Source organism: Phascolarctos cinereus, unplaced genomic scaffold, assembly GCF_003287225.1.
Source record: "Phascolarctos cinereus isolate Bilbo 61053 unplaced genomic scaffold, phaCin_HiC Scaffold_3;HRSCAF=262, whole genome shotgun sequence".
NCBI classification, from domain to species: domain Eukaryota; kingdom Metazoa; phylum Chordata; class Mammalia; order Diprotodontia; family Phascolarctidae; genus Phascolarctos; species Phascolarctos cinereus.
Window position 1 is genome coordinate 163632759 of NW_027555736.1, and position 26937 is coordinate 163659695.

Consider the following 26937-nt stretch of genomic DNA (forward strand, 5'->3'; position numbering starts at 1 on the left):
ATTTTCTTACATAATAAAATGTTAGACTCTGATTTTTGAGCTTCATTCCCTGATATTCACCTGTTTAGGGACTTTAGGGACTCTTAGAGGTAAACAAAAGCCCCACCAATCAAGAGGCTGTAAGGAAATAAAGGCCTTCAAATGACATTCAGAGAAGTCTCAGTGACTGTCTCCACCTGCCTCCTAGGGCCTGACTTGCAATAGCCATGAGGGATTCAGTCCCACAGTCCTCTGGAAGAGGTTGTTTGGTCTCACTTTGTGGATGGCTAAGCCTCTTCCTCCTCCCTGGAGGCAGCAGCCTCTGGTGTCATGGTGGTGGGGAATGCCCCAGGAAGGCAGGGCACCAGCTGACGCTGGGCTGTGCCCACCTTTGTTTCTGATCTGTGCGCCTGTTCTTTTGTTGTCAGCACTGGCAGATTCCTCTGAGCCGGCGATTTCGTTCTATCAAACTGTGGTTTGTGATCCGTTCCTTTGGAGTGAAGAATCTCCAAGCCCACGTCAGACATGTATGTTGGACTAAATGATGCTGTGTGTTGCGTAATTTTCTAACATGGGAGTAAATCAGAGGCTGACTGTAGGTTAGCCTGACCAGGAAAACCATAGTGACTGGACCAGAAGGCATGTTGGAAGATTCTTGAGATGTGTTTATTCAATGTAGCACTCTTTCTCTTGTCTCTTTTTCTCCTCTCTTCTTCTTCTTCTTCTTCTTCTTCTTCTTCTTCTTCTTCTTCTTCTTCTTCTTCTTCTTCTTCTTCTTCTTCTTCTCCTTCTCCTTCTTCTCTTCTTCTTCTCCTTCTCCTTCTCCTTCTTCTCCTTCTTCTCCTTCTCCTTCTCCTTCTCCTTCTCCTTCTCCTTCTCCTTCTCCTTCTCCTCTCCTCCTCCTCCTCCTCCTCCTCTCCTCCTCCTCCTCCTCTCTCTTCTTCTTCTTCTTCTTCTTCTTCTTCTTCTTCTTCTTCTTCTTCTTCTTCTTCTTCTTCTTCTTCTCTTTCTCCCTCTTTCTCACTCTTTTAGCTTGGAAACACAGTATTCAAACCAACCATATCCCCAACAATTTTATAATTAAGTTTTTTAAAATTAAAAATGACAAAATTAAAATGCAAAATATAGGCTGTTTTCTGTAGCTTAGGAATTCCAGCATTATGGTATAGACAGAGAAATTTATACATCACCTTTTGTGGCAGGATCTGTGATTTCATGAGATCTCCTAGTATGAGAAGTCCAAAGTCAAGTCAGTAAGCATTTATTAAGTTCTTACTAGGTACCAGACACTGTGCTAAGCACTGGAGATATGAATACAAGCAAAAAGAAAGATAGATCCTGCCCTTCCACTGGTGCAGATCCATTCCCTACGGTTTAGAAAGTCCCAGGATGTTGAGGTCCAGAGAGGCTGAGTCCAGGGTCTTGTAGTGTGTATCAGAGGGAGGATTCCTGACTCCAAATTGAGACTCTCCCCATTATACCACATGTTCTCTCATGTTTACTGCTTGTTTGTTCTTCAGGATGTTAAAAGAGCTAAGATTTCATATGCCAATATGGTCCTGCCATGGATATGGATCATAGCTTTTCTGTGCCTCAGTAGACAATCTTTATCAGTTGCTATGCCAACATTCTGACAATGAGCCTCTCCAATCTTAGCTAGATTCATTCTTGGAAAGCAAACACTAGGCCTGTACTCAAAGATTTTCCAGCCTGGAAGGGCCCCATTCAGAAGCTGAATATCATTGGCATAGCTTTCATTCAGAGTAGGACTTCAGTTTGTTTACACAGTCCTTTAGAATGTTTGGTCTTGTGACTTTTTTTTTTGCTTTTTCTTGTTGATAAAATTTTCAAAGGGCATTGACATTTAGAAAAATGACAGTTGTACTTATGTACCAAAAAATTTGCTGTCTTGTACCTTCCATAGCTAATCAAATTAGGAGAAGCTCAGTACTGAAAATTAAATGAAGCACTCTGTCACTCAGACTTCTGGTGAGTGTTATGGACAAATTGTCTCCATAGTCAGAGCCAAGTTGCTTCTTGTCACAGAAACTCCTGAGATCTGTCCTCATCTGTCCATGCCCATCTGTGCCTTATTGACCACCAACAAAGTGCACGTAGTAACTGCGTTGGGTTGGTTTGTTGCAAGAAACAGGGAATAAGAGGATAGGAGAAGGGGTACTAAGGTTGGGTAATGTGATAATAGAATTAAACCTATGGTCCTGGGAATCTGAAGGTTACCTGGGTAGGCAAGGTTATAGGCCATACTTATTATACAGCTCCCCTAAACAGACTTCCTTTCCAGCTCCAGATTTATGATCCTATGATCCTCTGACCTGCCAAGTCTAAAATAATATTTATACCCAGCAGTATTTTTTCACTTTTGCACAGACTCTATTGAAAGAGTACTTGTTGAGGGCCAGGTAGGTGCCACAGTGGGTAGAGCTCTGGCCTTGGAGTCAGGAGGACTTGAGTTCAAATCTGGCCTCAGACATTTGACACTTACTAGCTGTGTGACCCTGGGCAAGTCACTTAACCCTCACCAAAAAGCCAAAAAAAAAGAGTACTTGTTGAGAAATGCAGGAGGTAACTACTTTATTGCTGTAAACTGAAGGTTTTTACTTCCTTCTCCATGTATCCTCCTGCACCACTGCCCCCGCCTCTAGAACAAAACAAAACAACCTACCACAAAACAAACCTTTCAAACGGTAACAGCTGCTAGTTTTACAGATTAGTGATTTAGAATGGAAAACCACATCGCTAAAGGATACTACCATCAGTCTATAGGCTAAATGTTCTGGGTGCTTTTTGTCCTCAATGTAGTAGTAGCAGATGGGAGGAGAAAGATTGTGTGCAGAGGTTCTAGTCTGACTGGACTACGTGTAAGATGCAAGGTAGGAGGGCAGGTAAAGTAGATGGTGGGGTGGGTAGCTGCGAATCAGAAAAGCCTGACTATAGAAATAGTGCAGTATAGCTGGACTTGGATTTGGGATATTGTTGTTCAGTCTTTGTGTCTGACACTTCATGATCCCATTTGGGGTTTTCTTGGCAAAGATACTGGAGTGATTTTGCCATTTCCTTCTCCAGCTTCTTTTATAGATGAAGAAACTGAGGCAAACAGGGGTAAGTGATTTGCCCTGGGTCACACTTGAGGCCATTTTTGAACTCAGTTCCTCCTGACTTCAGGCCTGGAGATCTATCCTCTATACCGCTTAGCCATCCCTTGAATTCAGGAAGACCTTAGTTCAAATCTTGCCTCAGATACTTACTAGCTGTATGACCTTGGCAAGGTCACTTAATGACTTGGCCTCATTTTCCTTATCTATAAAATGAAGGGGTGGATTCAATGCCCTTTAAGGTTCCTTCCAGCTTTAAATCTATAATCCTGTAATATCGATAACTTCAGGTTGGGTTGGTTTGTTGCAAGAAACAGGGAATAAGAGGATAGGAGAAGGGGTACTAAGGTTGGGTAATGTGATAATAGAATTAAACCTATGGTCCTGGGAATCTGAAGGTTACCTGGGTAGGCAAGGTTATAGGCATGTACATCTTTTTTTTTTCCTAGCATGTACATCTTGACTAATTTCCCTAAAACGCTGTCTTCATAAAGTCAGTATCACTTCAAGTTCAGACTCCTCCACCAGACGTTCAAGGCCTTTCATAAACTGGCCCACTCTGTTTCTTCAATTGTTTCATCCCAACCCTTTTCCCTAAAGCCAGAGCAGTCCCATCACGATTCCCTGTGTAACTCCTGTCCCAAAGCCCATTGGTACAGGACTCCCCCTTTATTGGTGGAGATGAATATTCTGACCTTCACAGCCCTGCCCTGCCCATCACACAGGTCAGGGCAATTCATCTCCACCAATAAGGAGACAGTCGCATACCAACCAGCTTTGGGACAAGGGTTACATCAGAACAAGCAACTCGGGTTTCAACCAACACGCCCTTACTTATGCTGTTTCTCCTACCTAGAATGGCCTCTCTCCATTCCTTTATGGATACAAATTTTACCCATCTGTCAGTAATCCAGTTGAAGTCCTACCCTTTTCATTAGTGTCCCCCTGACTGTTCCCCTTACTGATCTGTACCTTCTCTCAACTCCTGTTAGCCTTAGCTAAAGTCACACAGCTGACTACTTAATTTCAAGCTCCCTTGGTAGATCTGTGTCTGCAGGAGGACAAGACTGGGCTGAATGCTTGTTTTCTATCCTGAACAGGACAGAATGTGTATTTTATTGGGGCGAGGGGGAGGAAGGGTCCTCAATAAACAGTTATTTGTAGATCAACATTTCACTTTTTACTTTGTGTCATTCAGTCAGTCAATAAGCATTTATTAAGAACCTACCCTGTGCCAGACACTGTGCTAAGTGCTGCAGATACAAAGAAGAGGGTTGGGGGAAGTGAGGGAGGATAAGGCTCTACCTGTGCCTTACCCCTTCATCTTCAGGATTCTGGTCAAGGCTATTATCTCTTAGTTGTACTCAAAGTAAAAATAGCACTGCTAATCCTAATATTTTTGTTTAATAGCATCACAAATTTCAAGCTAGAAGGGACCTTGGATTTAGACATTCTTTATTCTCAGCTGTCCACCCCGCTACCTACCTTACCTGCCCTCTTACCCTGCATCTTACACGTAGTCCAGCCAGACTAGAACCTCTGCACGCTATCTTTCTCCTCCTCTCTGCTACTACTACAATGAGGACAGAAAGTACCCAGAACATTTAGCCTATAGATTGAGGACAGTATCCTTTAGTGTTGTGGTTTTCCATTCTAAATCACTAACTTGTAAAACTAGCAGCTATTACCATTTGAAAGGTTTGTGATAGGTTGTTTTGTTCTGGAGGTGGGGGCAGTGGTGCAGGAAAATACATGGAGAAGGAAATGAAAAGTATCCTTCAGTTTGGAGTAATAAAATTGTTACCTCCTGCGTTTCTCAACAAGTACTCTTTCAACAGAGTCTTGTACAAAAGTGAAAGCAATGTTGCTGGGTACAAATATTATTTCAGACTTGGCAGGTCGGAGGATCATAGGACCATAAATCTAGAGATGGAAGGGAAGTCTGGTCTGGGGGGAGCTGTATAACAATTACAGTCTTGGTACTAATAGAATTGTAAACAATATGAAGAAAGAGAGACTTGGAGATAATCTACATAATCAATGATGTAGCCCAAAGAAAGTTCTGAATTATTTTAAGAGGCACCTTAATGGTTCCTTATCCATATTTTGAAATAACTTATGCAGAAAGTTAAGAATGGGGAAAAAATAATTGTTCAGCCATTACAAACTGGGAAAAGATGCGGAGGAGCTTGGTCTGCGTCAGGACTCTACTAGTTACTTGCTGTGTGACCTTGATTAAGGCATGTAAGCTCTTAACTGCTCAGTTATAGAGGTTATAGAGGTTGGATCAGAGGACCTCAGGTCTTTTTCAGATTTAAATCTAAGATTCTATGATTACTAGAGTGTGAAACAACTAAAAGCAATGTGTTAGAAATCTACTTCTCTTGCCAGAGAAACTTTGAAAGGTTAGAAAACAGGATGACTAGAAGCTATTATGTGATAACCATGGGGTAGAGAGAAAAAGAGATCTATGATGAAGTTGCTGCAAACTTACTCCTCCAATAGTATGGGCTGTGAACCTCTAAACAGGAGTTTCTAATCTTTTTTGTGTGTCATGGACCCCTTTGGAAGTCTGGTGAAGCCTATGGACCCCTCCTCAGAATAATGTTTTATTGCCTACATTCCTAATTGAGGAAATGCTAAATTTGAGTTAGAGGTTAGGGTTACACACACACACACACACACACACACACACACACACACGCACACGTGTATATATATATATATATATATATTATATATATATATATATACACATATACACATGTATATGTATGTGTATATGTCCATGAACTTAGATGGGAAAAATTAAATCTTTATTTGCACTAACCTCTAATTGAAATTTAGCATTTTCTTTATTCCTTTAAAAGCATTATTCTGAAAAAGGATTCATGTGCTTTAGCAGATTGCCAAGGGGGTCCATGACATAGAAAAGGGTGAGAACCCCTGTGCTAAAGTATTATACTAAATTCTAGGGCTGGAGGACTGGGTGAGTGGATGAGTGAGGGTGTTAAATTGAGTATGTTATAGCATAATAGGTAACTGGATATCTAGCCCATACTTGCACGAAAAAAACCTAAGAACACAGAAAACCACAACTGTATTGTCCAAGGAATCAGAAAGGTATTCCAGATGCAGGGGGTGCAGATTTTGGAAGATGAGGGAGAGAGAATAAGGAATTCTGGAGAAGGCTAATGGTCAGGAGTTATGAAAATAATGGCAGCCTGGTATGCAGTGTTTGGTGGGGGAGATGGTAGGTTTCTGAGTCTGAAAATCAAATGAGTAAAATAGGATTTGTGTGCAATGATTTTAATGTACTAAAGGGGGATCAGACTGATTAGTGTCTACCAGAACAGTTATTACTGTGTGAAAGTTCATGATGTGGTTTTTGCCTCCCTGAAATGTTCACCTTGTTTCTGCCTTCTCTGTTTGATATTCCAGGGTACTGAAATGGCCAAATACTTTGAGTCTTTGGTCAGAAATGACCCTCTCTTTGAAATTCCTGCCAAAAGACACCTTGGCTTGGTGGTGTTTCGCTTAAAGGTAAAGTTTTCTTTAGGACTCCCATTATGAACAAATTTATTGCATGTACCAAAGTGAGGATTGAGGTTCAGCTTTCTGGAAGTATAATGACTATTTCACTGGGAATACTTGGAATCATAGATATGAACCTCGAAGCAACTTCAGAGGTCATTTGGTTCAGCCTCCACATTTTATAGATTCATTCATTCATTCGTCCAAAGTATTCAGTAAACATTTGTTAAGCTCGTACTATGTACCAGGCTAATTGTTGCTGATACAAAAAAAGGCAAAAGACAGCCCCTGCCCTCGAGGAACTTACAGTCTACTGGAGGAGACAAGGAGCAAACAAGTACATGCAAAACAAGCTATATACAGTATGAACAGGGAATAGTTAAAAGAGGGAAAGTACTGGAATTAAGAGGGGTTAGGAAAGGCTTTCTGTAGAAGGTGGGATTTTAGTTGGGACTTAAGGGAAGCCAGGGCAGCTAGGTGGCGTAGTGGATAGAATACTGGGTCTGGAGTCAAGAAACCTCGTCTTCCTGAGTTCAAATCTGGCCTCAGACACTTACTGGCTGTGTGATCCTGGGCAAGCCACTTAACCCTGTTTGCCTCAGTTTCTTCATCTGTAAAATAAGCTGGAGAAGGAAATGGCAAACCACTCCAGTATCTTTGCCAAGAAAACTCCACATAGGGTCATGACCAGTCAGACACAATCGGAAAAAAGGCTGAATAAAAGAAGCCAGGGAGGTCAGTAGTTGGAATGAAGGAGAGAGAGCGCCCTAGGCATGGAGGACAGCTGGAGAAAATGCCTGAAGCGATGGGACCTAGGTAAGTTAAATGACTTGTCCTAGGTCACACAAGTAGTATTCAAGGCAGGATCTGAACCTAACTTGTGTTCTTTTTACCGTACCATATTGCTTACAGAAAGAACAGTTAGAAGTACCTCTAGGAATGTGTCAATGACATGGATTTTACTTTTCTTCATCTGCCAAACAGGGTCCTAATTGTCTAACCGAAAGGGTGTTAAAAGAACTTGTTAAATCTGGATGCCTTTTCCTCATCCCAGCCATCATCCAGGACAAGTTTATTATCCGCTTCACTGTGACCTCGCAGTTTACCACCAAGGAGGATATTCTGCGAGACTGGAACCTCATCCGAGATGCTGCCACGCACATCCTGAGCCAACACTGCACATCTCAGCCTACTCCTCAGAATGGAAACAGCATCACGGGTGCCAGTGGCCTCAGGGCTGTGGTCAATGGCATGCCCCCTCAAGCACAGGGGAACGTGGAGAAGACCCGTCAGGGTCCAGGAAGATTGTGGTACAGCCCCAGCGGACGGGAGTGAGGTCTGTGAGAAGAGAAGTTAGCCAACCTCTTGACAATCAGGCGGATCCCCTTGATGACTGCTTTTCGGAGGAGGGTCCTGAGATCTCTAAGCGTAAGGTATCATCCTTCTTGTTCAGCTACTTGTCTGTTCAGAGTAAGAAGACTGTCCGTTCCCTCAGCTGCAACAGCGTGCCGATGGGTGGCGCTCGAGAGCCGCTGGGTCAGAAGCAAGGGCCGGCTGAAGCCCTGGGAAGAGCGGGGGCTCTGCCCGGGTTAAGCTCCTATCGAGGTTTCCCGAAGAGATGATGATGCTGAAGAAAAGTGCCTTCAAAAGGCTGATCAAGTTTTACAGTGTTCCCAGCTTTCCTGAATGCAGCGTCCAGTGCGGGATCCAGCTGCCCTGCTGCCCCTTGCAAGCCATCGTTTAAAGCCAGTCCATTGGCATCAGTCCCTTCCAGACAGCCCGGCAGAGGGAGGAGGAGGAGGGCCGAGGTGAACTTCTTTAGGCAGTCTCCCCCAGCTTCTGTGATTCAGCTTGTGACATGAGATCTCATGTGGAAATAAACTGTGCTTGTCCCTGAAGTAAAGCAGTTTCTTTTGTGACTTTATTGATTCCTGGAACTGAGCTAAGCCCATAGAAACTCTCATTTCCAGGCTCTTTTGGGTTTATGTTTCCCTTTCAGAAAATGTGCAAGTGTTTGAGTATGCACTGTGTAAGTAGCACACTTACTCTAGCAATGCCCCTTCTAGATTTCCCTCTAGATCTATGTGAATTGGATGTATGGTAGACATCTTAAACTCAACATGTACAAATAGAACTAATTTTCTTTTTTTTTAGTAGTATTTTATTTTTTCCAATTACATGTAAAGACAATTTTTAACATTCTTTTTTTAATAAAATTTTGAATTCCTAAATTTCTCCCTCCCTTTTCTGTAAGATGGTAATTTGATATAGGTTTTATATATATATATATATATATATATATATATATATATATATATATATATATATATATATATATATGTATGTATGTATGTATGTATGTATGTATATGCGTAATCATTTCACATTCATTTAAAAACTTTTTTGAGTTCCGAATTTTCTTCTTCCCTCCCTCTTCTCCCACCTCCCTAAAAAGATAAGAATTTTAAATAGGTTATATATATGAAACTGTGTAAAACATATTTCCATCTTAGTCATGTTGTGAAAAAAGAAATAGAGCAAAAGGGAAAAAAACACAAAAAAGATAAAGAAAATGAAAAGAATATACTTTGATCTGCATTCACATTCCACATTTCTTTTCACCACCCCTCAAATCCTCCCCTCTTCTGAAAATTCCTCATTATTATTAAAGGCACCACCACCAAGGCTCCCAATCAGGAGTCATCCTTGACTCCTTCCTCTCTCTCTCACTCACCCTCCATATGCATATTATTGCCAGTTCCTGTGTTTCTTCCTTTACAACATCCTATACACTCTCTTCTTTCCTCTGATGCAGCTGCCACCCTGGAACAGGCCCTCGGCACTTCATACCTGAACTATCCTAGTACTGTCTGTTGGTTGGCCTCCCTGCCTCAAGCCTCTCCCCATTCCAGTCCATCCTCCACTGGGCTGCCAAAGTGACCTTCCTAAAGTGCAGCTCTGACCTTGTCACTTTTCCTGCTCAATAAGTTCCAATGGCTCCTTATTACCTCCAGGATCAAATGTAAAATTCTCTAAATGAAAATTTGGCTTTTAAAGCCCTTCACAACCTGGCCTATTTCTACCTGTCTTTCCATTCTTCTTACATTTAACTCCTTTCTACATAACTCTTATGATCTAGCAACTCTGGCTTTCTTGTCGTTCCTCACCCATGAAATACCATCTTCCAATTCTATGCCTTTCCCCCCCATGCCTAGAAAGCTCTCCCTCATGACCTTCTGGCTTCCTTCAACTCAGCTTACATTTCACATTCTTCAGGAGGCCTTTCCTGGTCTCCTTCCAGTGCCTTCTCTCTGACCTCCAATTTTTCCTGTATATAGTATGCACAGTGGTTTGCATATTGTCTTCCCCATTAGAATATCAGTTCCTGGAGAGTAAGGACTATTTTTGCCTTTCTTTGTATCCCCAGTGCTTAGTAACATGCCTGGTACATAGTAAGTGTTTAATAAATGATTATTGACTGACTGATTTATTAGCTATATGACCATGGGCAAGTCACTTAACCTCTATATTATACCAGTTTCCTTATCTATAAAGTGAGGAAGCTAGATTTAATGGCCCCTATGGTCCCTCCTAGCTCCAAATCTATATTTTCACCCTTAGGGAGGTCTTGTTAACAAACACACCCACTGGGAGTTTTTTTTTTCCACGTTTAAGGAGAGGTGGGCAGGTGTGGTATGGGGCCACTGGGAGGGCATTGGGAGAGCTAAATGGTAGCAGGAAGCCAGGTGGCTGAGGATGAAGAGCTGGAGGGAGGGGAGCTATTTGGGAGAGTACAATACAATACAGCCATTAAAACAGGCACATAGTAAATATTTACTAAGCACAACACTGAGGACAAGTAAAATTTAGGGACTCCACAGTCCTCATCAGTCACAGTAGCAGCACTTGGCTTGGCTGATTTCTGGTGAGTCCAGGAGGGGAGGAGAGAGGGACCAGAGTATAGCCAGGGCCATGCCCCTGCAGCTGTGGGTCCCGAAGCATTGTCCCAGGTTGGACATTTTGGTGTCTCAACTAAAAGGCCCCCTTTGTGATGAGTGAGCTGCTGAATGACCTTGCAGTGCAGACCATTCCTGCTTAGGACTCCACTCAATTTGACTCAATTCCCAGCGTTGCAACAGCATACAATCATATCCTCAGTAAACAAAGGCCAGGTTATTTCTTTGGTCTGAGTTTAGATCCTCCCCAAAATATCAATAGATCAAAGGCAAAACTTGGCAAAATTGTCAAATGCTAAGCAGGGGTGGGGTGGGAGAGCAGTAAAGTAGAAAGAGGGCTGGCTCTGGAGTTAAAGGATCTGAGTTCTAATCCTGTCTCTGATGCTTGCTCCCAGTAAGATCTTGGCCAAGCCACTTTTGTCCTTATGTCTCAGTTTTCTTATCTGTGAAAAAAAAATGAGGTGCACAGTATGACCTCTGAGATCCTTTCCAGGCCTAGATGTATCATCCTTTGATAAAAGTGATGAGTCCTAAGGGATGCCAAAGACCAGTCTTTCTTTCACTGTACCATAGTATCCTGCATATCAGTTACTACAAAATGTTTGCTGTTGCTAGCATTGAGAGGAAGCAAGAGTTCTTTCCAGTGCTCACAAGTAATAGAATTGAAAATAGGTCCTTCAAATCCAGCCTCAGACCATACGCTTGATGCTAGCTGTGTGACCCTGGGCAAGTCACTTAACCTCAATTGCTTAAAAAAAAAAAGAAAATAGGGTTCTAGGATCCATTGAATCATAAATCTAGAGCTAGTAGAGACCTTAGAGGTCATCTGGTCCAACCTTTTCAATTTACAGATGAGGAAACTGAGGCCCTAGAGAAGTAAAATGACATGCCCAAGGTCACACAGGTAGCAAGTGATTTAACACAAGTCTTCCATATCCAAATCCAGTGCTTTTTCTGCTCTGTACCATCCTCTGATCTTCCTCAGGACCAGACTTGGCATTCAATTACAGACTGGGATGGAATTAGCTGTTCCCCTGGCAACATCTCCTTGGTAGTCTCTGCTCCTCTGTCTTTGCCTGGCCAATGCCTTATGTGAATGAGGTGGGAAACAAGGCAACTTCTCAGTACTTTGGGAAAAGGACACCCACTCAGACTCTGCCATAGGAGGCTGGAAGGACAACAGGACTCGGGTTACTCGACAGAAGCATGGAGTCAGTGGTGGTGACTCCTTTGCAAGATGAGATAGAAAGGAATCTCCGGAAGAGGGAGATGTGAGGGTGCAAGGAAGTTGCTTTGTAGTGTTGGACGTGGCTGCCATGAACTACGCTCAGTACCAGGAACCTTTTTGGTAAGGACAGGGGAATTGAGTAGGATAGGTTTTTATGTTTTTTTGTTTTTGAAGAGCTGGTTATGCAACATTTGCCAGCACATCCCTGGCTCAGAGAGACCTTGAAGTCATTCTTCCTTCCAAACTAAAATTTCATGGTAGAACTGGAAGGGATCTTTGGACTGTCAAGTCCAATTCTTTCATTTTACAAAGGAAGACACTGAGGCCCAAGGTCACAGAGGAAGACTCATTCAGATTGAGGACAGCTTGGTGGTACAATGAAGAGAGTGTTGACTTGGAGTTATTACCACCTGAGTTCCAGTCCTGCCTCAGAGGATTACTAGTAGTATGACCTTAAATTATTTAGTCTATAATGAGTATAATAATAGCACATACTTCCTCGGACTGTTGTGCAGATTAAATAAGGTGACATGTTAGGCACTTTGTAAGTACTATATATACATATACTAAATAAATATAAACATATATTCTTCTTCTTCTTAAATTTATTATTAAATTGAGGCTGGGCTAAAATAGAGTTAAAAGAAGACAAATCTCATAGAATCAGAGCATCAGAGATGGAAAAGTTCCTTGGAAACTACCTTGTTCAACCCTCTGATTTGAGAGACAGAAGCAGAGACTCAGTCAGTGTTGGGATCTCTTGATTCCCAATCTATTACTCCATCATTGAGGTTGTTGAAATTTGATCTTTCTTGGGGGAACTGAGGCACTGGCCCTCGAAGAGCAGTGGTCTCTGATTCAGCAAAGTTGGGGAGGTGGTGGTGGTAGTGGTGGTGGTGGCACCAAGTGGTGAAGAATTTCAGCCTTTTCAGGGATACCAATGGCCCCACCATCATTCACCCCATCTGAGCTCTTCATTAGAGAAATTTTGAACAGCTTCAAAGTCAAAACTTCAAATCCCCAGGATGATGGCAGAATTGTCCCAAGGAAGGCAAGGTCCTCCACAAGGACTGAAGTGCTTCCCTGGTCTTGCCCTTCCTGAAAAATACCCCTTTCCACGGGTTAATCATGGATCATATTGGAAAGGTGGGGCACCCTACTTTCTTGCCCGCTGATGGTTTCCAGGCAGCCTACTCAGTTATTTCTGGGTAGTGTGATGAGCTGCAGGGCAATCCCTGAAGGGACATTGTTGACAGTGAGAGATTGGGGTTGCTGGGTCTTCCTTCTCATGTCCTGTCTGATTCCTGAGAAAGTAGGTAGCATAGTGGCTAAAATGCTGGAGTCAAGAAGACATAAATCTGAATACTCTCTTAGCTACTTACTAGCTATGTGATCCTGGACAAGTCACTTTATCTCATTTTGGTCTCAGTTTCCTCACCTATAAGATAGGGATAATAATAATAATACTTATCTTACAGGGTTGTTGGGAAGATCAAATGAAAATAAATACACATAAAATGCTTTGCAAACCTCAAATTCCCATATAAATATTTGTTGTTGTTCAGTCATTTTTCAGTCATGTTCAACTTTTCGACCCTATTTGGGGTTTTCTCGGTAAAGATACTGGAGTGGTTTGCCATTTCCTTCTCCAATTCACTTTACAGAAAAGGAAACTGAGGCAAACAGGGTTAAGTGATTTGTCCAAGGTCACACTGCTAGTAAGTATCTGAGGTCAGATTTGACCTCAGGAAAATGGGTCTTCCTGACTCCAGATCCAGCCCTTTATCCACTGTGCCACCTAGCTGCTATTAATTAATAATTAATTACTCCCCTTACCCAAAGATGTCCAAATTGCTTTTTCCTATGTGAAAGACAACATGGCGTAGTGGATGCAGCACTGGACTTTGAGTTAGGAGATCAGAGTTCAAATCTCAGCTCTGACCACTTATGGTCTGAGAATGGGCAAGTCTCTCTGAGGCTCAGTTTCCTCATCTATGAAATGGGGAGAAATAGAACATTTATTAAGTACCTATTATGAATCAGTCACTCTATTAGTCACTGGGGATATAAACACAAAAACAAAGCAGTCTCTGCTTTCAAGGAGGTCATGTTCTAAAGGAGTGGGCACCATGCACATTATATACACACGTGCCTATATATAGGTATGTGTAAATTACATGTAACTATATACGTATAACATATATATGAACATATGTCTGTACATGTATGTATAAATTATCTACAAAATACATACAAAGCAGATATCCTGGGTAACCTTGTGAATGGAGAAAGGGGAAGGAACTAGTACGGATGAAATGTACCAGAAAAGATCTCACACAGATGATGTTGTATGAGCTGAATCTTATAGGAAATCAGGGGTTCCAAGAGGCAGAAGTGAGGATGGAGTGCATTCCAGGCATGGGTGGAGAGGCCAGAAGGAGGAGAAGAGACAGGGCAGCCGTTACAAATGCAGTGAAACATGAGATGCACTGTTGTATATGAAGTCCAATATGAAATTGACTGTCATTCAGAACCAAGGAAATGGGCAAATGGCAAGGGTTACAGTATCCCCATGACTCTCCCTAAAGCTTCTTGGTGATTTCTTCAAATTTTTTTTTCTTTCTTGTTGTGAACTTGAAAAATAACAACAAATATTATCATTTTCATATATAAAGAACATAAAAAGAGAGTAGTATATGAAGCTATGAATCCTCTTTTACATGAAGTTTTAATATAAATATATAAACATCTATACATTTATATTTAACATATATATAAATATTTTACACATTATATTTATATAGTATAAATATATATTTATATATAAATGTTTTATATTTATACATAAAGATATTTATGCTATAAAAAATCTAATGTAGTTCCCAGATACCCCCTTCCCCATCTCCTTGTCTATTTTTCTAAAGTCTTTTCTTGTCTTTTTTCTGCATCTCAGTATTTCATTGACACGCTTTTTTTTTTACACATCACGACCCTCTCTCACATCTAGGACTTTCTTCCTGCCTTCCCCTGCAAAGCCCTCCCTTGTAACAAATAAGTATAGTCATGTAAAACAAATTTGTATTGTATTGGCAGTACTGAAAATATCTGCCTTGTTCTGCTGTATAGTCTGTCACCTAGATTAAATAACCTTTGAACTCCCCTCTAACTCTAGTTAGAGTGATCTGATGACTTCTGGCAAGAGGTGGGAAGTATGAGTCATCCATGGGCTTCTGGAGTCATGGTTGGTCATTGCATCGATCCTATTTCTTAAATTTTCAAAGGTTTCTTTTATAATGTTATAGACTTATACATTGTATTTCTCTTATTACTAGTAATTTGAGCAATTAAAAAACCATGGCCATTAATAGACTTTTCTATGGCTCTACCAATAGTGTTGATGTTATTTTGTCTTGGCTTTCCTTGGATATCATGCTTTTGGGGAATTATGATTACCTCTCAGTATTCCCTGGCACCATCACTCCTCCATGAAAATATGCTAGCCTCTGTTGGTGCCAACCCCCACATCTCCACTAATCCTTCATGCAAAAATCAGCTCTGTCTGCAGGCTTTTTAAAGTCCACACTACTGGTCAATGATACTTTTAATCTTTTGTATGGATTATGGGGTGAAAAAAAGGGAAAATGGGAATTCCCACTTTAGTAAGAGGGGAACTTTAAAAAAAAAGGCCTCATATTTTTAGTCATTAATGAAGGGAAGGAAAGAAAAGGAACATTTTTCAAGCACATATTGTATGCTAGGCACTGTGCTAAGCGCTTTACAAATATTCAAGACCATTGTTAGGTGGCATGCCCCTTCCAGTTAATACCACTGTATCTCAGTGTCTATCTTGACTGCTGATAACTCTATCCATCTTAGTTTCTCTCTTTTCTTTTCCTCCTTTGCATGAACACTGTCCCAATGGTTACCCTTGATGGAGTAGTCTCTCCCAAAATGAACATCTACAGTCAGGTACTGGTATAGTGTGACCATCTCACATGCCTTCAGGTCCTGAAAGATATCTCCCTGTTCTCGTGACTGCTCAAACCTTGTCTCTTCACTTAGGAGGCAGTGTGGTATGGTAGAAAGAATGGTGGATATCTATGTTAAAATTCTGGTTCTTCCACAGATTTAATTTGACCTAGAGCTAATAAATTTACCTCTGGGCTTCAGTTTACTTATCTACAAAATGGGAGGGGGTGTGTGTGGGATGGGTCTGATCAGATTTTCTCTAAGGTCACTTTCAGCTGTAAATCTATGATTCTACTGTCAGTGCTGAGTATACCAGGTTGAATTACCTGAAGGAGTTTGGATGGGGAAAAGGATTGGATACCAAGCTTGTGGCTGCAGGAAACGCCTCTCTTTGAGTTTCAGTCTTGTGTTGATGTTACTTGTCCTTTCTTGAAGAGGACCATGACTTCAGGGAGGTGATGCCATGACATGCAAGTGAATTGGATTTAAGGGAGGCAGAGCTGGCAAAGTTACCAGCTTCACTCTCTCCTCCAAAGCCAGCTGGATCCAGTGGCAAGATATAGATCTGGATGACTAGAGATGGCCCTGGATGTAGTGGGAGACCTTGGCCTTTTTAGGCTAAGGTCTTTAACAGATCTCAGTTTGACTAAGGCAGCACTCATTTAGTAATTAAGGCTAGGTAAGAAATGAGGCAAAAGACAGGTTTTTTTTTACCTACTCAGAAAAAAAAAAGTCAATCTGGGAGGAGAAGACCCTCAGGGTTTCTGGTCAGAACAGAAATAATTGCTATTTTCACTCACTATGAACCATCAAAACCCAAAAATGTCCAACAGCTTAGGCTAGGACTTATTATGTTGCCTAGAGCAGGGCTTCTTAAACTGTGGGTCACGACCCTGACCCACAGTTTAGGAAGTGCTGGAGAGTACTAAGAATCGACTTGCCCAGGCTCACACAGCCTGTATTGTTCAAACTTGAACCCAGGTCTTCCTGATTTGGAGATTATGCCATGTTGCAGTCAAGAAAATGCTACAAGGTTTTTTCTAGGGAAGACTACCTTGTCCCATCTGGCTTACCCATAACCAGAGTCTGTACAGTATTGAAAACTATCTGACCCTAAAATAAATCCCAAGGATGTAACTTGGGTATCATTAAGAGCATTTCTCTGGAAAAATTTCAGTATTCTGGTGGCATTTCAGTCCTGGCCTGTAAATGTGGTGACAGCTCTGCTATCCCTGACAAACTGTCATTAGCCTCTGTTTGAACCCCTCTCTCTAGTGATAGGGAACTCTTTTATAAAACAGCTCATTCCATGGTCCCCTAAAGGAATCTGTGGTCAGGTAGGAGTAGGATCACTGTTTTGGCAGCCAAACAAAAGGGAAAAGAACTAGCCCAAAGGTGCTAATCTCTAGGTTGACTTTGGAGAAGTTCCAAATCTCCCCAGTGAAAATACCAAGGAGATTTTATTACCAGTCAATGGAACTTTGCCAGCCAACATCACTGGAACAAGATTGCCAGAAAGGATCTTGGCCAGTATTAGGCTTTGTAGGAGCAGTTGCAATGGCACAGCTAAGGGCTAAAGAGTATATGTTATCTACTGGCCTACTGTGTATGAACTGTATCTTCCCTAAAGCTGTGAACCAGAACCGCAAATAACATTGAGAAATGAAAATGATACTAGGAAATGTTCATTGCTGGCCCCTGGACACCTGTGACTGGCTCATTTGCACAATATGCACTTAACTGTTGATTTGACTAAAGCTTAATTTTGCCAATGACAAAGAACTAGTGTCAACCTCCTGGGATACCCAGGACTACAATTTCCCTAGGTTTCTGGCTTGGAGATCAAACCATTCCAAAGGAATACCCTTGAACAGTAACTGGAGTCCTTTATGTTATTGATGCAACTGACACGAGGGCTACATTTGGAATAAAGCTGATAAAGAACATAAGAAATAGCACCATCACACACTTTAATGATCTGTTTTATTATGATTTAAAAAAAAATCCCCCCTCCCTTCAATAAATCCAGTTTGCAAATACAAACAGTAGGTGCAAATTTAAAAACAAATTAACTCTAGATCTTTGCATTTGCAAAAGTTCAGATAAATTTAAAGAAAAAAACACAAAACAACAACAAAAAAGCCTCTTCCCTTACAGTAGGCATCAGTTCATAGAAAATTATATTTTCTAATCTTCAGTTGAATTAAAATTGGATTATAACAAACGCTGAAATGGGTATATTCAGAGATTGTGGCCTAGCTGCTGTCTTAGAAACATTCAGAGTTTCAGACTGTAATTATTTATGGAGTTATAAATGTCCTCAGTCATGGGGATGTACATTTTCTCTGTGTCATCCAAGAAATATAAGGTGTCTTTAATGACAGCAGGGTTGAATCCCTCCTCCACAAGCTTCACTTTACGGTGCTTAAAAGTTCCGGTAATTTCAATAGTATCCTGAAAAACACCCAATAACTTGTTTATGCATTTATTAAATCCCTACTATATGCCTGGAAATGTACTAGATGTTTGGAGTAGGGAATAGACCTGTGATTTTGCTGGAAAAGGGAAATCCTGGATGAGGAAACTACCTCTCCCAAAGCAAACTCTTTAAGATCTTAGATAGTTCCCTGGGGCCACTAAGAGGTTAAGTGACTTGCCCAAGGTCATATAGACAGCACTTGTAAGAGGGGGGACTTGCAACCTAGCTTTCCAACTCTGAGGATGATTCGTATCTAGTACTCTCCAGTGTCTTCTTTTCTTTTCTTTTTCTTTCTTTTGGAGGCAATTAAGGTTAAATGACTTGCCTGGGGTCATACTGCTAGTAAGTGTCCAAGGCTAGATTTGAACTCAGGTCCTCTTGACTTCAGGGCCAGAGCTCTATCTACTGTGCCACCTAGCTGCCCCTTCTCCAGTGCTTTTCATTAATCAATAGAAACAACCAATTATGGGACATCAGACCTCAAGGAGCTATAATTTCCTCAGAGTTGGTACTACACCCACCAACATAGATGGCAAACTCCCTCTAACTTAGTAAATGGCTTAAGAGTTATGTTTGAATCTCTCTGAACATCTCTCTCCTGGTCCTCAGACTTTACTTAAAACCCTTCCAACTTGGGAGGAGCTGCCAAAGCAGGCTATCCACTGGTGTGGCCTTTGATAGTCAAGGGATCACACAATGAATAAGTGGCAGAGTTGAGGTGTGAATCCAGGACCTCTGATTCCAAATTCCAGATCTTAGATTCAGAGCTGGGAAAAAACCCTCAGAAATCTCTAGCACAACTCCCTTCTTTTACAGATGAGGAAACTGAGGCATTGAAAAGTTAATCAACTTGCCTACAGTCATCCATCTACACTATGGATGGAGTCTCCCATATGGAAATCGTAAATCCTTCAAGTCTTCTATATATATAATTTTTTGAATAAGTAACCATGTGACCCCAGACAAGTCAATTAATCTTCCAGTCTCATCTATAAATTGAGTGAAAGGGTTAGACTAGATGATGTCTGAGGTCCCTTCCAACTCTAAATGTATAAACCTAGGTACAAGTGGTCCCAGGACATTCACTTGTCTTTTTTGTTACTTTTTTTCTTTAATAGCATTGGCTAACCCAGCTAAGGTCCTGAAAGCAATCTAGAAAGAATCCACCTTCTTTCCTCTGTTAGAGATATTAAGTCTAGAATGGTTCCAAATGACTGAAACTGTACAGTTAAATTTCCCATTGTACAAAGTCAAAAGATCTTATCAGATGTTTCATTGCTTTGGTGCTTGAAGCAAGAAATACTAAACCTCTACAGTGAGTGGCTTAAGTCAGGTGTTCTCAAGTTGGAGGTCCATAAACTTGTTTTTTTAAAAAAAAAGTTTTGATAACTACATTTCAGTATAATTGGTTTTCTTTGTAATCCCATGTATTTTATTTTATACATTTAAAGCCATTATTCTGAGAAGGGGTCCATAGGTTTTACGAGACTGCCCAAGACAGGGGTAGGGAACCAGTGGCCTCTGTGGCCTGATCCCCACCCCTGGCCCAAGGGGTTTAAACAAAAAAGGTCATGAACCCTGGGCTTAATAAATACTTATCAAATTGAATTAAACTGGCATAGTGAGTCTTTAGGTAAGCATTTCTCTAGCAGAGATTTCCAAATGAATAAGCTGTGGTCTGCCATTTAGTGGGATTAGCCAGGCAGACAGGCACTGGAATCTATGTTTCAGAATTACTTACTTACAGATATGTTTTCTATTCCTTGCAAAACCAATGCATTTTTTGACACAAAAGGAGAAGTAGTAATCCATTCTTCTGACCTCATTCAGGCCATGTAGGCACTTTGAAGGGATGGGTCAGGGTCTTACTGGAATTTCCCTTAGGAAAAGGTTGCCTCTTTGGCATTCATACCTGAAGCCGGATGAATCTAGGCCTTGCATAGCTAGGCAGGTAGTCAGTAATGTGCTTGTAGAGCTTCTTCCCATCAAACTCATGGTTCTCCTTCATCCGGATGGATGCCATCCCTATTCGACCCTCATGACCTGGGGAAAGAGTGACAAGTAGTATAACAATGTTTGTTGACACATGATGGGAAAGGAAAGCATTTGAATGACTAAAAGAATGGGCCTTTAAACCAACATTCATTGAACAGTTACCAGCTTTCATGGATCTTTCCATGATGTCAGGAAGATGATACCATGACTTGTAAGTGAATTGGAGGGAGGGCTGTGCAAAGTCACAAGCCTCACTTTCTCCTCCAGGGCCATGTGGGTCCAGTGAGTGGCAAAATATAGATCAGGACATAGGGGCGGGGAACCTGCAGCCAACCATGTGGCCCTTTGACTGAACCCAAACTTCACAGAACAAATCTCCTTAATAAAAGGATTTGTTCTGTAAAATTTGGACTCAGTCAAAAGACCATACCCAAGGACCTAGAGGGCCCACATGCAGGTTCCCCACCCCTGGATTAGGACAACTGGAGATGGCCCCCATGCAGTGGGAAATCTTGGCCTTTTGTCTTTAGTATACTAAATTATTCAGCAAACGGATTATCCACCTAGTTATGAGCTAGCTAGGACTTCAGCTTCAGCTTCAGTTCTCTCTCTTTCTAAGTTTTTCTTATATCTCATCTCATTAGGATTTCTGCTACAGGGAAGGACTGGACAGAAGAAAGAAACTTAAATACAAACCAGACAAATTGGCTCTTTATTAGCAGCTCTGATGGAAGGTTTGGTGAGGGAAAAAATTCCAGTCATTGGATAAAATGAAGCTCTGGGATTACATAGGAATTAGTCACTGTTATTGACACATTCCAGTTGCTATGGATAACTGAGAGATTACCATAGGTGAAATTTTTATTGTCAATACTAATATACCATAATACTATAAAGGAAGCTGTGAATTTGAATTATGTAAGAATCATATAGAGGCAGCTAGGTGGTGCAGTGAATAGAATGCTAGGCGTGAAGTCAGAAAACTTGAGTTCAAATCTGGCCTTAGACACTTACTAGCTGTGTGACCCTGGGCAAGTCACTTCACCCTGTTTGCCTCAGTTTCCTCATCTGTAAAATGAGGTGGAGAAGGAAAATGGTAAGCCATTCTAGTATCTTTGCCAAGAAAACCCCAAATGGGGTCATGAAGAGTTTGACACCACTGAACAACAACAAAGGGGAGAGGGGAATAAAGGTGAAGTAGAAGGTGGGATTATTTTATGCCCTTACGGTAAAGCAAGTTAATACAATAAGGTGACCATTCCCTTAGAGAAAACCAGGCCTAAGAGCAAGGGATTAATCTTGATCAAGCAGGTGGAAAGTGGAGAAGTGTCTGGGATAATTACCATAACCAATCCTAATAGCATTTATTTCCTCTTGACCAGGCAGGACAGTAAATGGAGAAGTGTTTTTAGAACAATTATCATTGTTTTCTTGTGAGGCCCATATTAATTGGGCATTAATATTGCTTCTACCCAATTTTACAGTTCCAGGGGGAGGTCGGCTCTACTTCCCTGAACTATTTATATGTAATCAGAGAGAAGGGGAAGCAAGCTTACTTTGGTCACGAGGGCCCCTGGCTTTGGAAACCTCTCCCAAGGTGATTGTGTGTTTATCTCTTTCTCTAATGTAGGTAGAAAACAAAGAAGAAACACCAGGAATGGGGAAGGCTAAGCTTAGCACCCTCTTTCCTCCCACTTTTTTTTTTTGGTTTCTACAGGTAGTTAGTTGCTTTAAGACAATTCTTAGCAATCTCCTAAATATCTCTCCAAAGCTTGTTAACTGAAAAAAAAATTAAAAAAAAAGAAGAAATGAAGGTACATTGGATGTAGAGAGAATACACCAGTATAGTTCCCTCTGCTTCTCTAGGGTAGCATGGCAATAGTAGAAAGTGTTGGACAAAGCCAAGAAGACCCAAGTTCAAATCCCACCTGACACTAGCTGTGTGACTTTGGGTAAGTCACTTAACCTCTTTGAGTTAATCAATCAATCAACCTTTGTTAAGCACTTAATATGCACTAGGCACTGTGCTAAGTGATAGGAACACAAAAAAGAGGCAAAAGACAGTCTCTGCCCACAAAGAGCTTACACTCTAACAGGAGAGACAACACATAAATATATGCAAAGCAAGTTAAATACAGGATAAATAGGAAATAATTAACAGAGAGAAGGTGAGGGGCTGGGAAAGGTTTCTTGTACAAGATTGTTATTCATTGTTCCTTTTCAAAGAGGACAAATGAGTAGTAGGGACTTAAAAGAACCAGGGAGGACAGTAGGCAGAGATGAGGAGGGAGAGTATTCTAGGCTTGGGGGGCAGGCAGAGAAAATGCTGGGAGAGGGAGAGTCTTGTTTGTGGCCAATGAGTATGTGTTGGGGAATAAAGTGCAAGCAGAGTGGGAAGGGGGCTAGGTTATGAAGGATTTCGAATTTGGAGCATTCTGTATTTGATCCAGGAAATAATAGGGAGCTCCAGAATTTATTGAGAGAGAGAGAGAGAGAGAGAGAGAGAGAGAGTGTGTGTGTGTGTGTGTGTGTGTGTGTGTGTGTGTGTGTGTGTGACATGACTGCACCTTTACTTTAGGAAAATCACTTTAGTAGCTGAATAGAAGAGGGACTGGAGGAGGAAGAGGCTTGAGTCAGGCATTTACTTTCCCTAACTATAAAATGGAATAGTACTTAATCTCATAAGGATTGCTGATACTGTAATGAGATAATACATATACGGTGTTCTGCAAACCTTAAAGTACCCTATAAATGTAAATTATTATTCTCTAATAGGGAAGAGGATGTATACACTAACAGCTCCCCTTCCTTTGCCCTCCCAGGAGGCAGTTTGGTTCTGGTCCAGGCCAAGGGGTCATCCCCTGTCCACAGAGATGATCTCATTGGGAAGGATTCTGGCATCACTTCTAGTTCAAGTCTGTGCTAGGGATAGAACCAAAAAAGCCATGCCAAGTGTACCCCAAAGCAGGTAAGAACCTCCATGTTGGCTCAACACCTAAGGAGGCTTCTCAAGGATCTGTTAGATTAAGCATGACTCAAGATGGGGTAACTGCCATGGTCCAGACCTGTTGTTTGTCCTTTGTTCTCAAAGAGGACCATGACATCAGGAAGATGATGCTATGACTTGCAGGTGAATTGGATTTAAGTGAGCGAGGGCTGTGCAAGGTCACTAGCCTCACTCTGTCCTCCAGAGCCATCTGCATCCAGTGGCAACCTGTATTTTTACCATGAGTCTAGACCTGGACTGAATTCTAGGGGACTGGAGATCAGGTAACACATACCCTGGTATTTGGAAGACTAGAATTAGAAGAGGCTTTGGGAGTCACTTAGTCTCACCTCCCATCCAATGAAGAAATCCCTTCTTTTAAATCCATGATGGATTATTATCCTGCTTCCACTAAAATATTTTCAGTGATGAACAGCTCACTCCACAATAAGGCAGCCAGCTCATTGTACTACAGAAAATTCTTAGTTGCTGTAAAATTATTTTTCTTTATTTTGAGGCAAAATGCCCTTCTGATTTCCAGGTCTGTTCCCCAAAACAAGTCAACTTCTTCAAACAATGCAGATAAAAATGATGTCTCCCTATAATCACCTCTTCTCTAGGCTAAACAGCCCTAGAGACTTTAATGGACTCTGAATACAGATTTATTCTTTCTCACAGTTTTTTTTCCTTTCCTTTTGATCTGTTTCTTCTTTCACAACTGTGATTAATATGGAAATATTTTTACATGCTAACACATGTATAAACTATATCAAACTGACCACCATTTTCTGAAGAGGGGAGGAGAGGGAGAAAAATTTGGAACTCAAAATCTTGTAAAAATGAATGGTAAAAATTTTCTTGACATGTAACTGGGGAAAAATACTATTAAACTTAACAACACACACACACACACACACACAACACACACACACACAGAGTTGCTGTGGCCAAAGAAGTCATTTCCTGGTGGGCTAACCTTTTGGGAATAAGCCTTGAACTCAGAATAAATAGGCTGGTCCTCACAAACAGTCCTTATCAAAAGACCTGAGTTTGAAGTTTTTCTAGGAGCTGGTATAACTTGTGTTTCACTGGCATGGGCTACAAGAACCTAGAGTCACCTCAAAATGCTGTGAGTCAGACCTGAGCATGGTCTTCTAGGCAGGTGTAGTATAAATAGTACTGGGATCGGAGGAAGAGATCACATGCCAACTTGCTATCTATGGGGGGGGAACCACTGAGCCTTGGTTTTCTCATCTGTAAAGTTAAGGGATTGGTCTGGATGGCCTTTAGGGTCCTCTCCATCCCTAAACTTATGGCCTAGAGCTGAAAGTGAGGCCAACCTCCTCACTTTACAGATGAGGAAACTGAGGCCCAGAGAGGTTTAGTATCTGCCCAAGCTCACACAAGTAGTAAATAGCAGAGTTTGGATTCAAACCCAGATCTCAAAATGAAGCTCTTTTTCCATACCACCTATGAGAATAAAATGGGACTATTAATTTCGATGGGCAGCTAGGTGACACAGTGGATAGAGTGCAGGACCTGAGTCAGGAAGACTCATCTCCCTGAGTTCAAATCCAGCCCTAGATATCTACTATCTGTGTGACTCTGAGTAAGTCACTTAATCCTGTTTGCCTCAGTTTCCTCATCTACAAAATGAGCTGGAGAAGTTAATGGCAAACCGGTCTAGTATCTTTGCCAAGAAAAGCCCAAATAGGGTCATGCAGAGTCGGACACAACTGAAAAATGACTGAACAACAATTAATTCCCAAAATCTGAACACTATATTTCAGTTAATACTTAAGTGGGCTAAGATTTAATTAGCTACCTAAGTATATTCTCTTCTACGTTAGGATTCTTTTTCTTCTAGGTTCTCTTAAATCTCAGTTGCCTGGGACACAGTTATAATTTCTACCATGAAATGAGGATCTGGCAGACAAGAGCGACTCTAGAACGTTTGTTTGTTTGTTTGATTTTGAGAAGCCGCCTAGTCCAGTGGTTTTCCTACTAGATTTGGAGTCAGGAGACCTTGGGAAACCTGCCTTAGGTGTGTGGGGCCATAGATCAGTCACTTAATCTTGTAAGGCTTCAGGTTCCCCAGAGGTAAAATGGCCAAAATAACACATAATATTTGCACCCTTTACCCCTACAACTTTGAAGTAAGTGTCTTGCAAACTTCAAAGCTTACATCAAGTGTTAATCATTAGCATATCAATCTTACCACTGCTCAGGAAAAAAAGAGAACTTTGGATTCTTGCTTGCAAAACAAGTAAGAATCACAAAATACTGCTCATAGGGAGGCAAATAAATGAATGGTACTATGCCCTAGAGTAATAACTTGGGGTGGTGAGTCAGTGTGTCATGTGCCTGGTGGACCTGCTGGGAAAGAAAGGGACCTTTTCTCTCTCTTTTCTCCTTGCTCTACTCTTCTGCCTTCATGTTTAGGTGTGAAAAGTTAAAGGAAACATTCCTTGATTTTTCACCCCCACACTTCTGCCCTGTTTTAGAATTGCAAGTGATCTTGAACATCATCTGCTCCAACCCTCTCGTTTTACAGAATGGAAAAAAAAACCCAGACTCAGAAAGAGGTTAGGTCAGGGTGGGGAATCTGTGGCCTTGAGGCTACATTTGGCCTGCGTCTAGTCCCTATACAATGTTGAAAGAAAAGAAATGCTTCACTGGATAGTTTTTAGGGAATAGATGGCAAATTCTGTCCCAGGGTTAAAACTATGTTCCATTTGTCTAGAAGCTTAGTTAAAGTTTTCCAAATGGTTTTTGCATGTACCTGGTACAGGCACGCCATAAACATTAACTTCTTGGACAAAGTCAACCAGTCCCACGATATCTGCGACTTCCGTGGTTGCCACATTTTCCCCTTTCCACCTAGATTTGGGAAAGAAAGAGGGGAGGTTAATTTCTGCCTAAATTTATGGTAATACATTTGTCACTTTCCATTATATATCTGTGCGGTTAGGGTAGGGTCTGGTCTGGCTTGGCCTGATCTTATTTCATAATCACTCTGGAAACTCCCAGACTGGTGTAGGGAACCTGCAGCCTTGAGGCCACATGTGGCCCTCTAGGTCCTCAAGTGCAGCCTTTTACTGAGTCCAAGTATTATGGAACAAATCTTTTTGTGAAGGGGATTTGTTCTGTGAAGTTTGGATTCAGTCAAAGGGCCACACTTGAGGACCTAGAGGGCCACAGGTTCTGCACCCCTGTCTCAGTCTCTATTATACATTACTTTCCTTTATATAGTGCAGCCAAACTGACCTTCCTGAAGTTTCACGCGAGATACTTTATCTCCCCTCTATGTGCCCTTCTCTCCCCTGCCTGGAAAGCACATTCGCCTCCTCCTCCCAATCTCTTAGAACTCCAGGGTCCTTCAAAGCTCACCTTCTCCATGAGGAACCTTTCCCAATTCCACCAGCTGCTAGTGCCTTCTCTTCAAAAATCACCATAGATTGATTTTGTCCATAGTTTATATATACAACTATATGGATGACCCTGGGCAAGTCATTGTCTGTAAGGTATCTTCTTTATGACAGTTCTCTAATACTAGAAAAGCTGCAGCGCTAACCTGCATTGGTAAATCGAATCCCCCACTTAAAAATTCCCTATACCAATGAAATCCTATTTCCAGACCTTTTCCCTGTGACTAAATACCAATGTAGGTTAAAAATTACAATTCTAATTTTACAGTT

General features: G+C 41.4%; 2 protein-coding genes across 2 annotated transcripts in view; one reads left to right on the forward strand and one right to left on the reverse strand.

The window, feature by feature from the left end:
- The window catches only part of HDC (histidine decarboxylase), a 29944-nt gene extending 21169 nt beyond the window's left edge, over window positions 1-8775 (forward strand). The window contains 5 exon segments of the mRNA XM_020979481.2: window positions 408-506; window positions 6534-6635; window positions 7611-7875; window positions 7878-8189; window positions 8192-8775. Coding sequence (XP_020835140.1) covers window positions 408-506; window positions 6534-6635; window positions 7611-7875; window positions 7878-8189; window positions 8192-8370 — 957 coding nt within the window. The 3' untranslated portion in view covers window positions 8371-8775.
- An 8968-nt stretch (window positions 8776-17743) lies between these two features.
- The window catches only part of SLC27A2 (solute carrier family 27 member 2), a 67839-nt gene continuing 58645 nt past the window's right edge, over window positions 17744-26937 (reverse strand). Inside the window, exons 8-10 of the mRNA XM_020979384.2 lie at window positions 26022-26119; window positions 20171-20301; window positions 17744-18233 (exon numbers count right to left, since the gene is read on the reverse strand). Coding sequence (XP_020835043.1) covers window positions 18057-18233; window positions 20171-20301; window positions 26022-26119 — 406 coding nt within the window. The 3' untranslated portion in view covers window positions 17744-18056. The remainder of the gene's footprint in view (window positions 18234-20170; window positions 20302-26021; window positions 26120-26937) is intronic.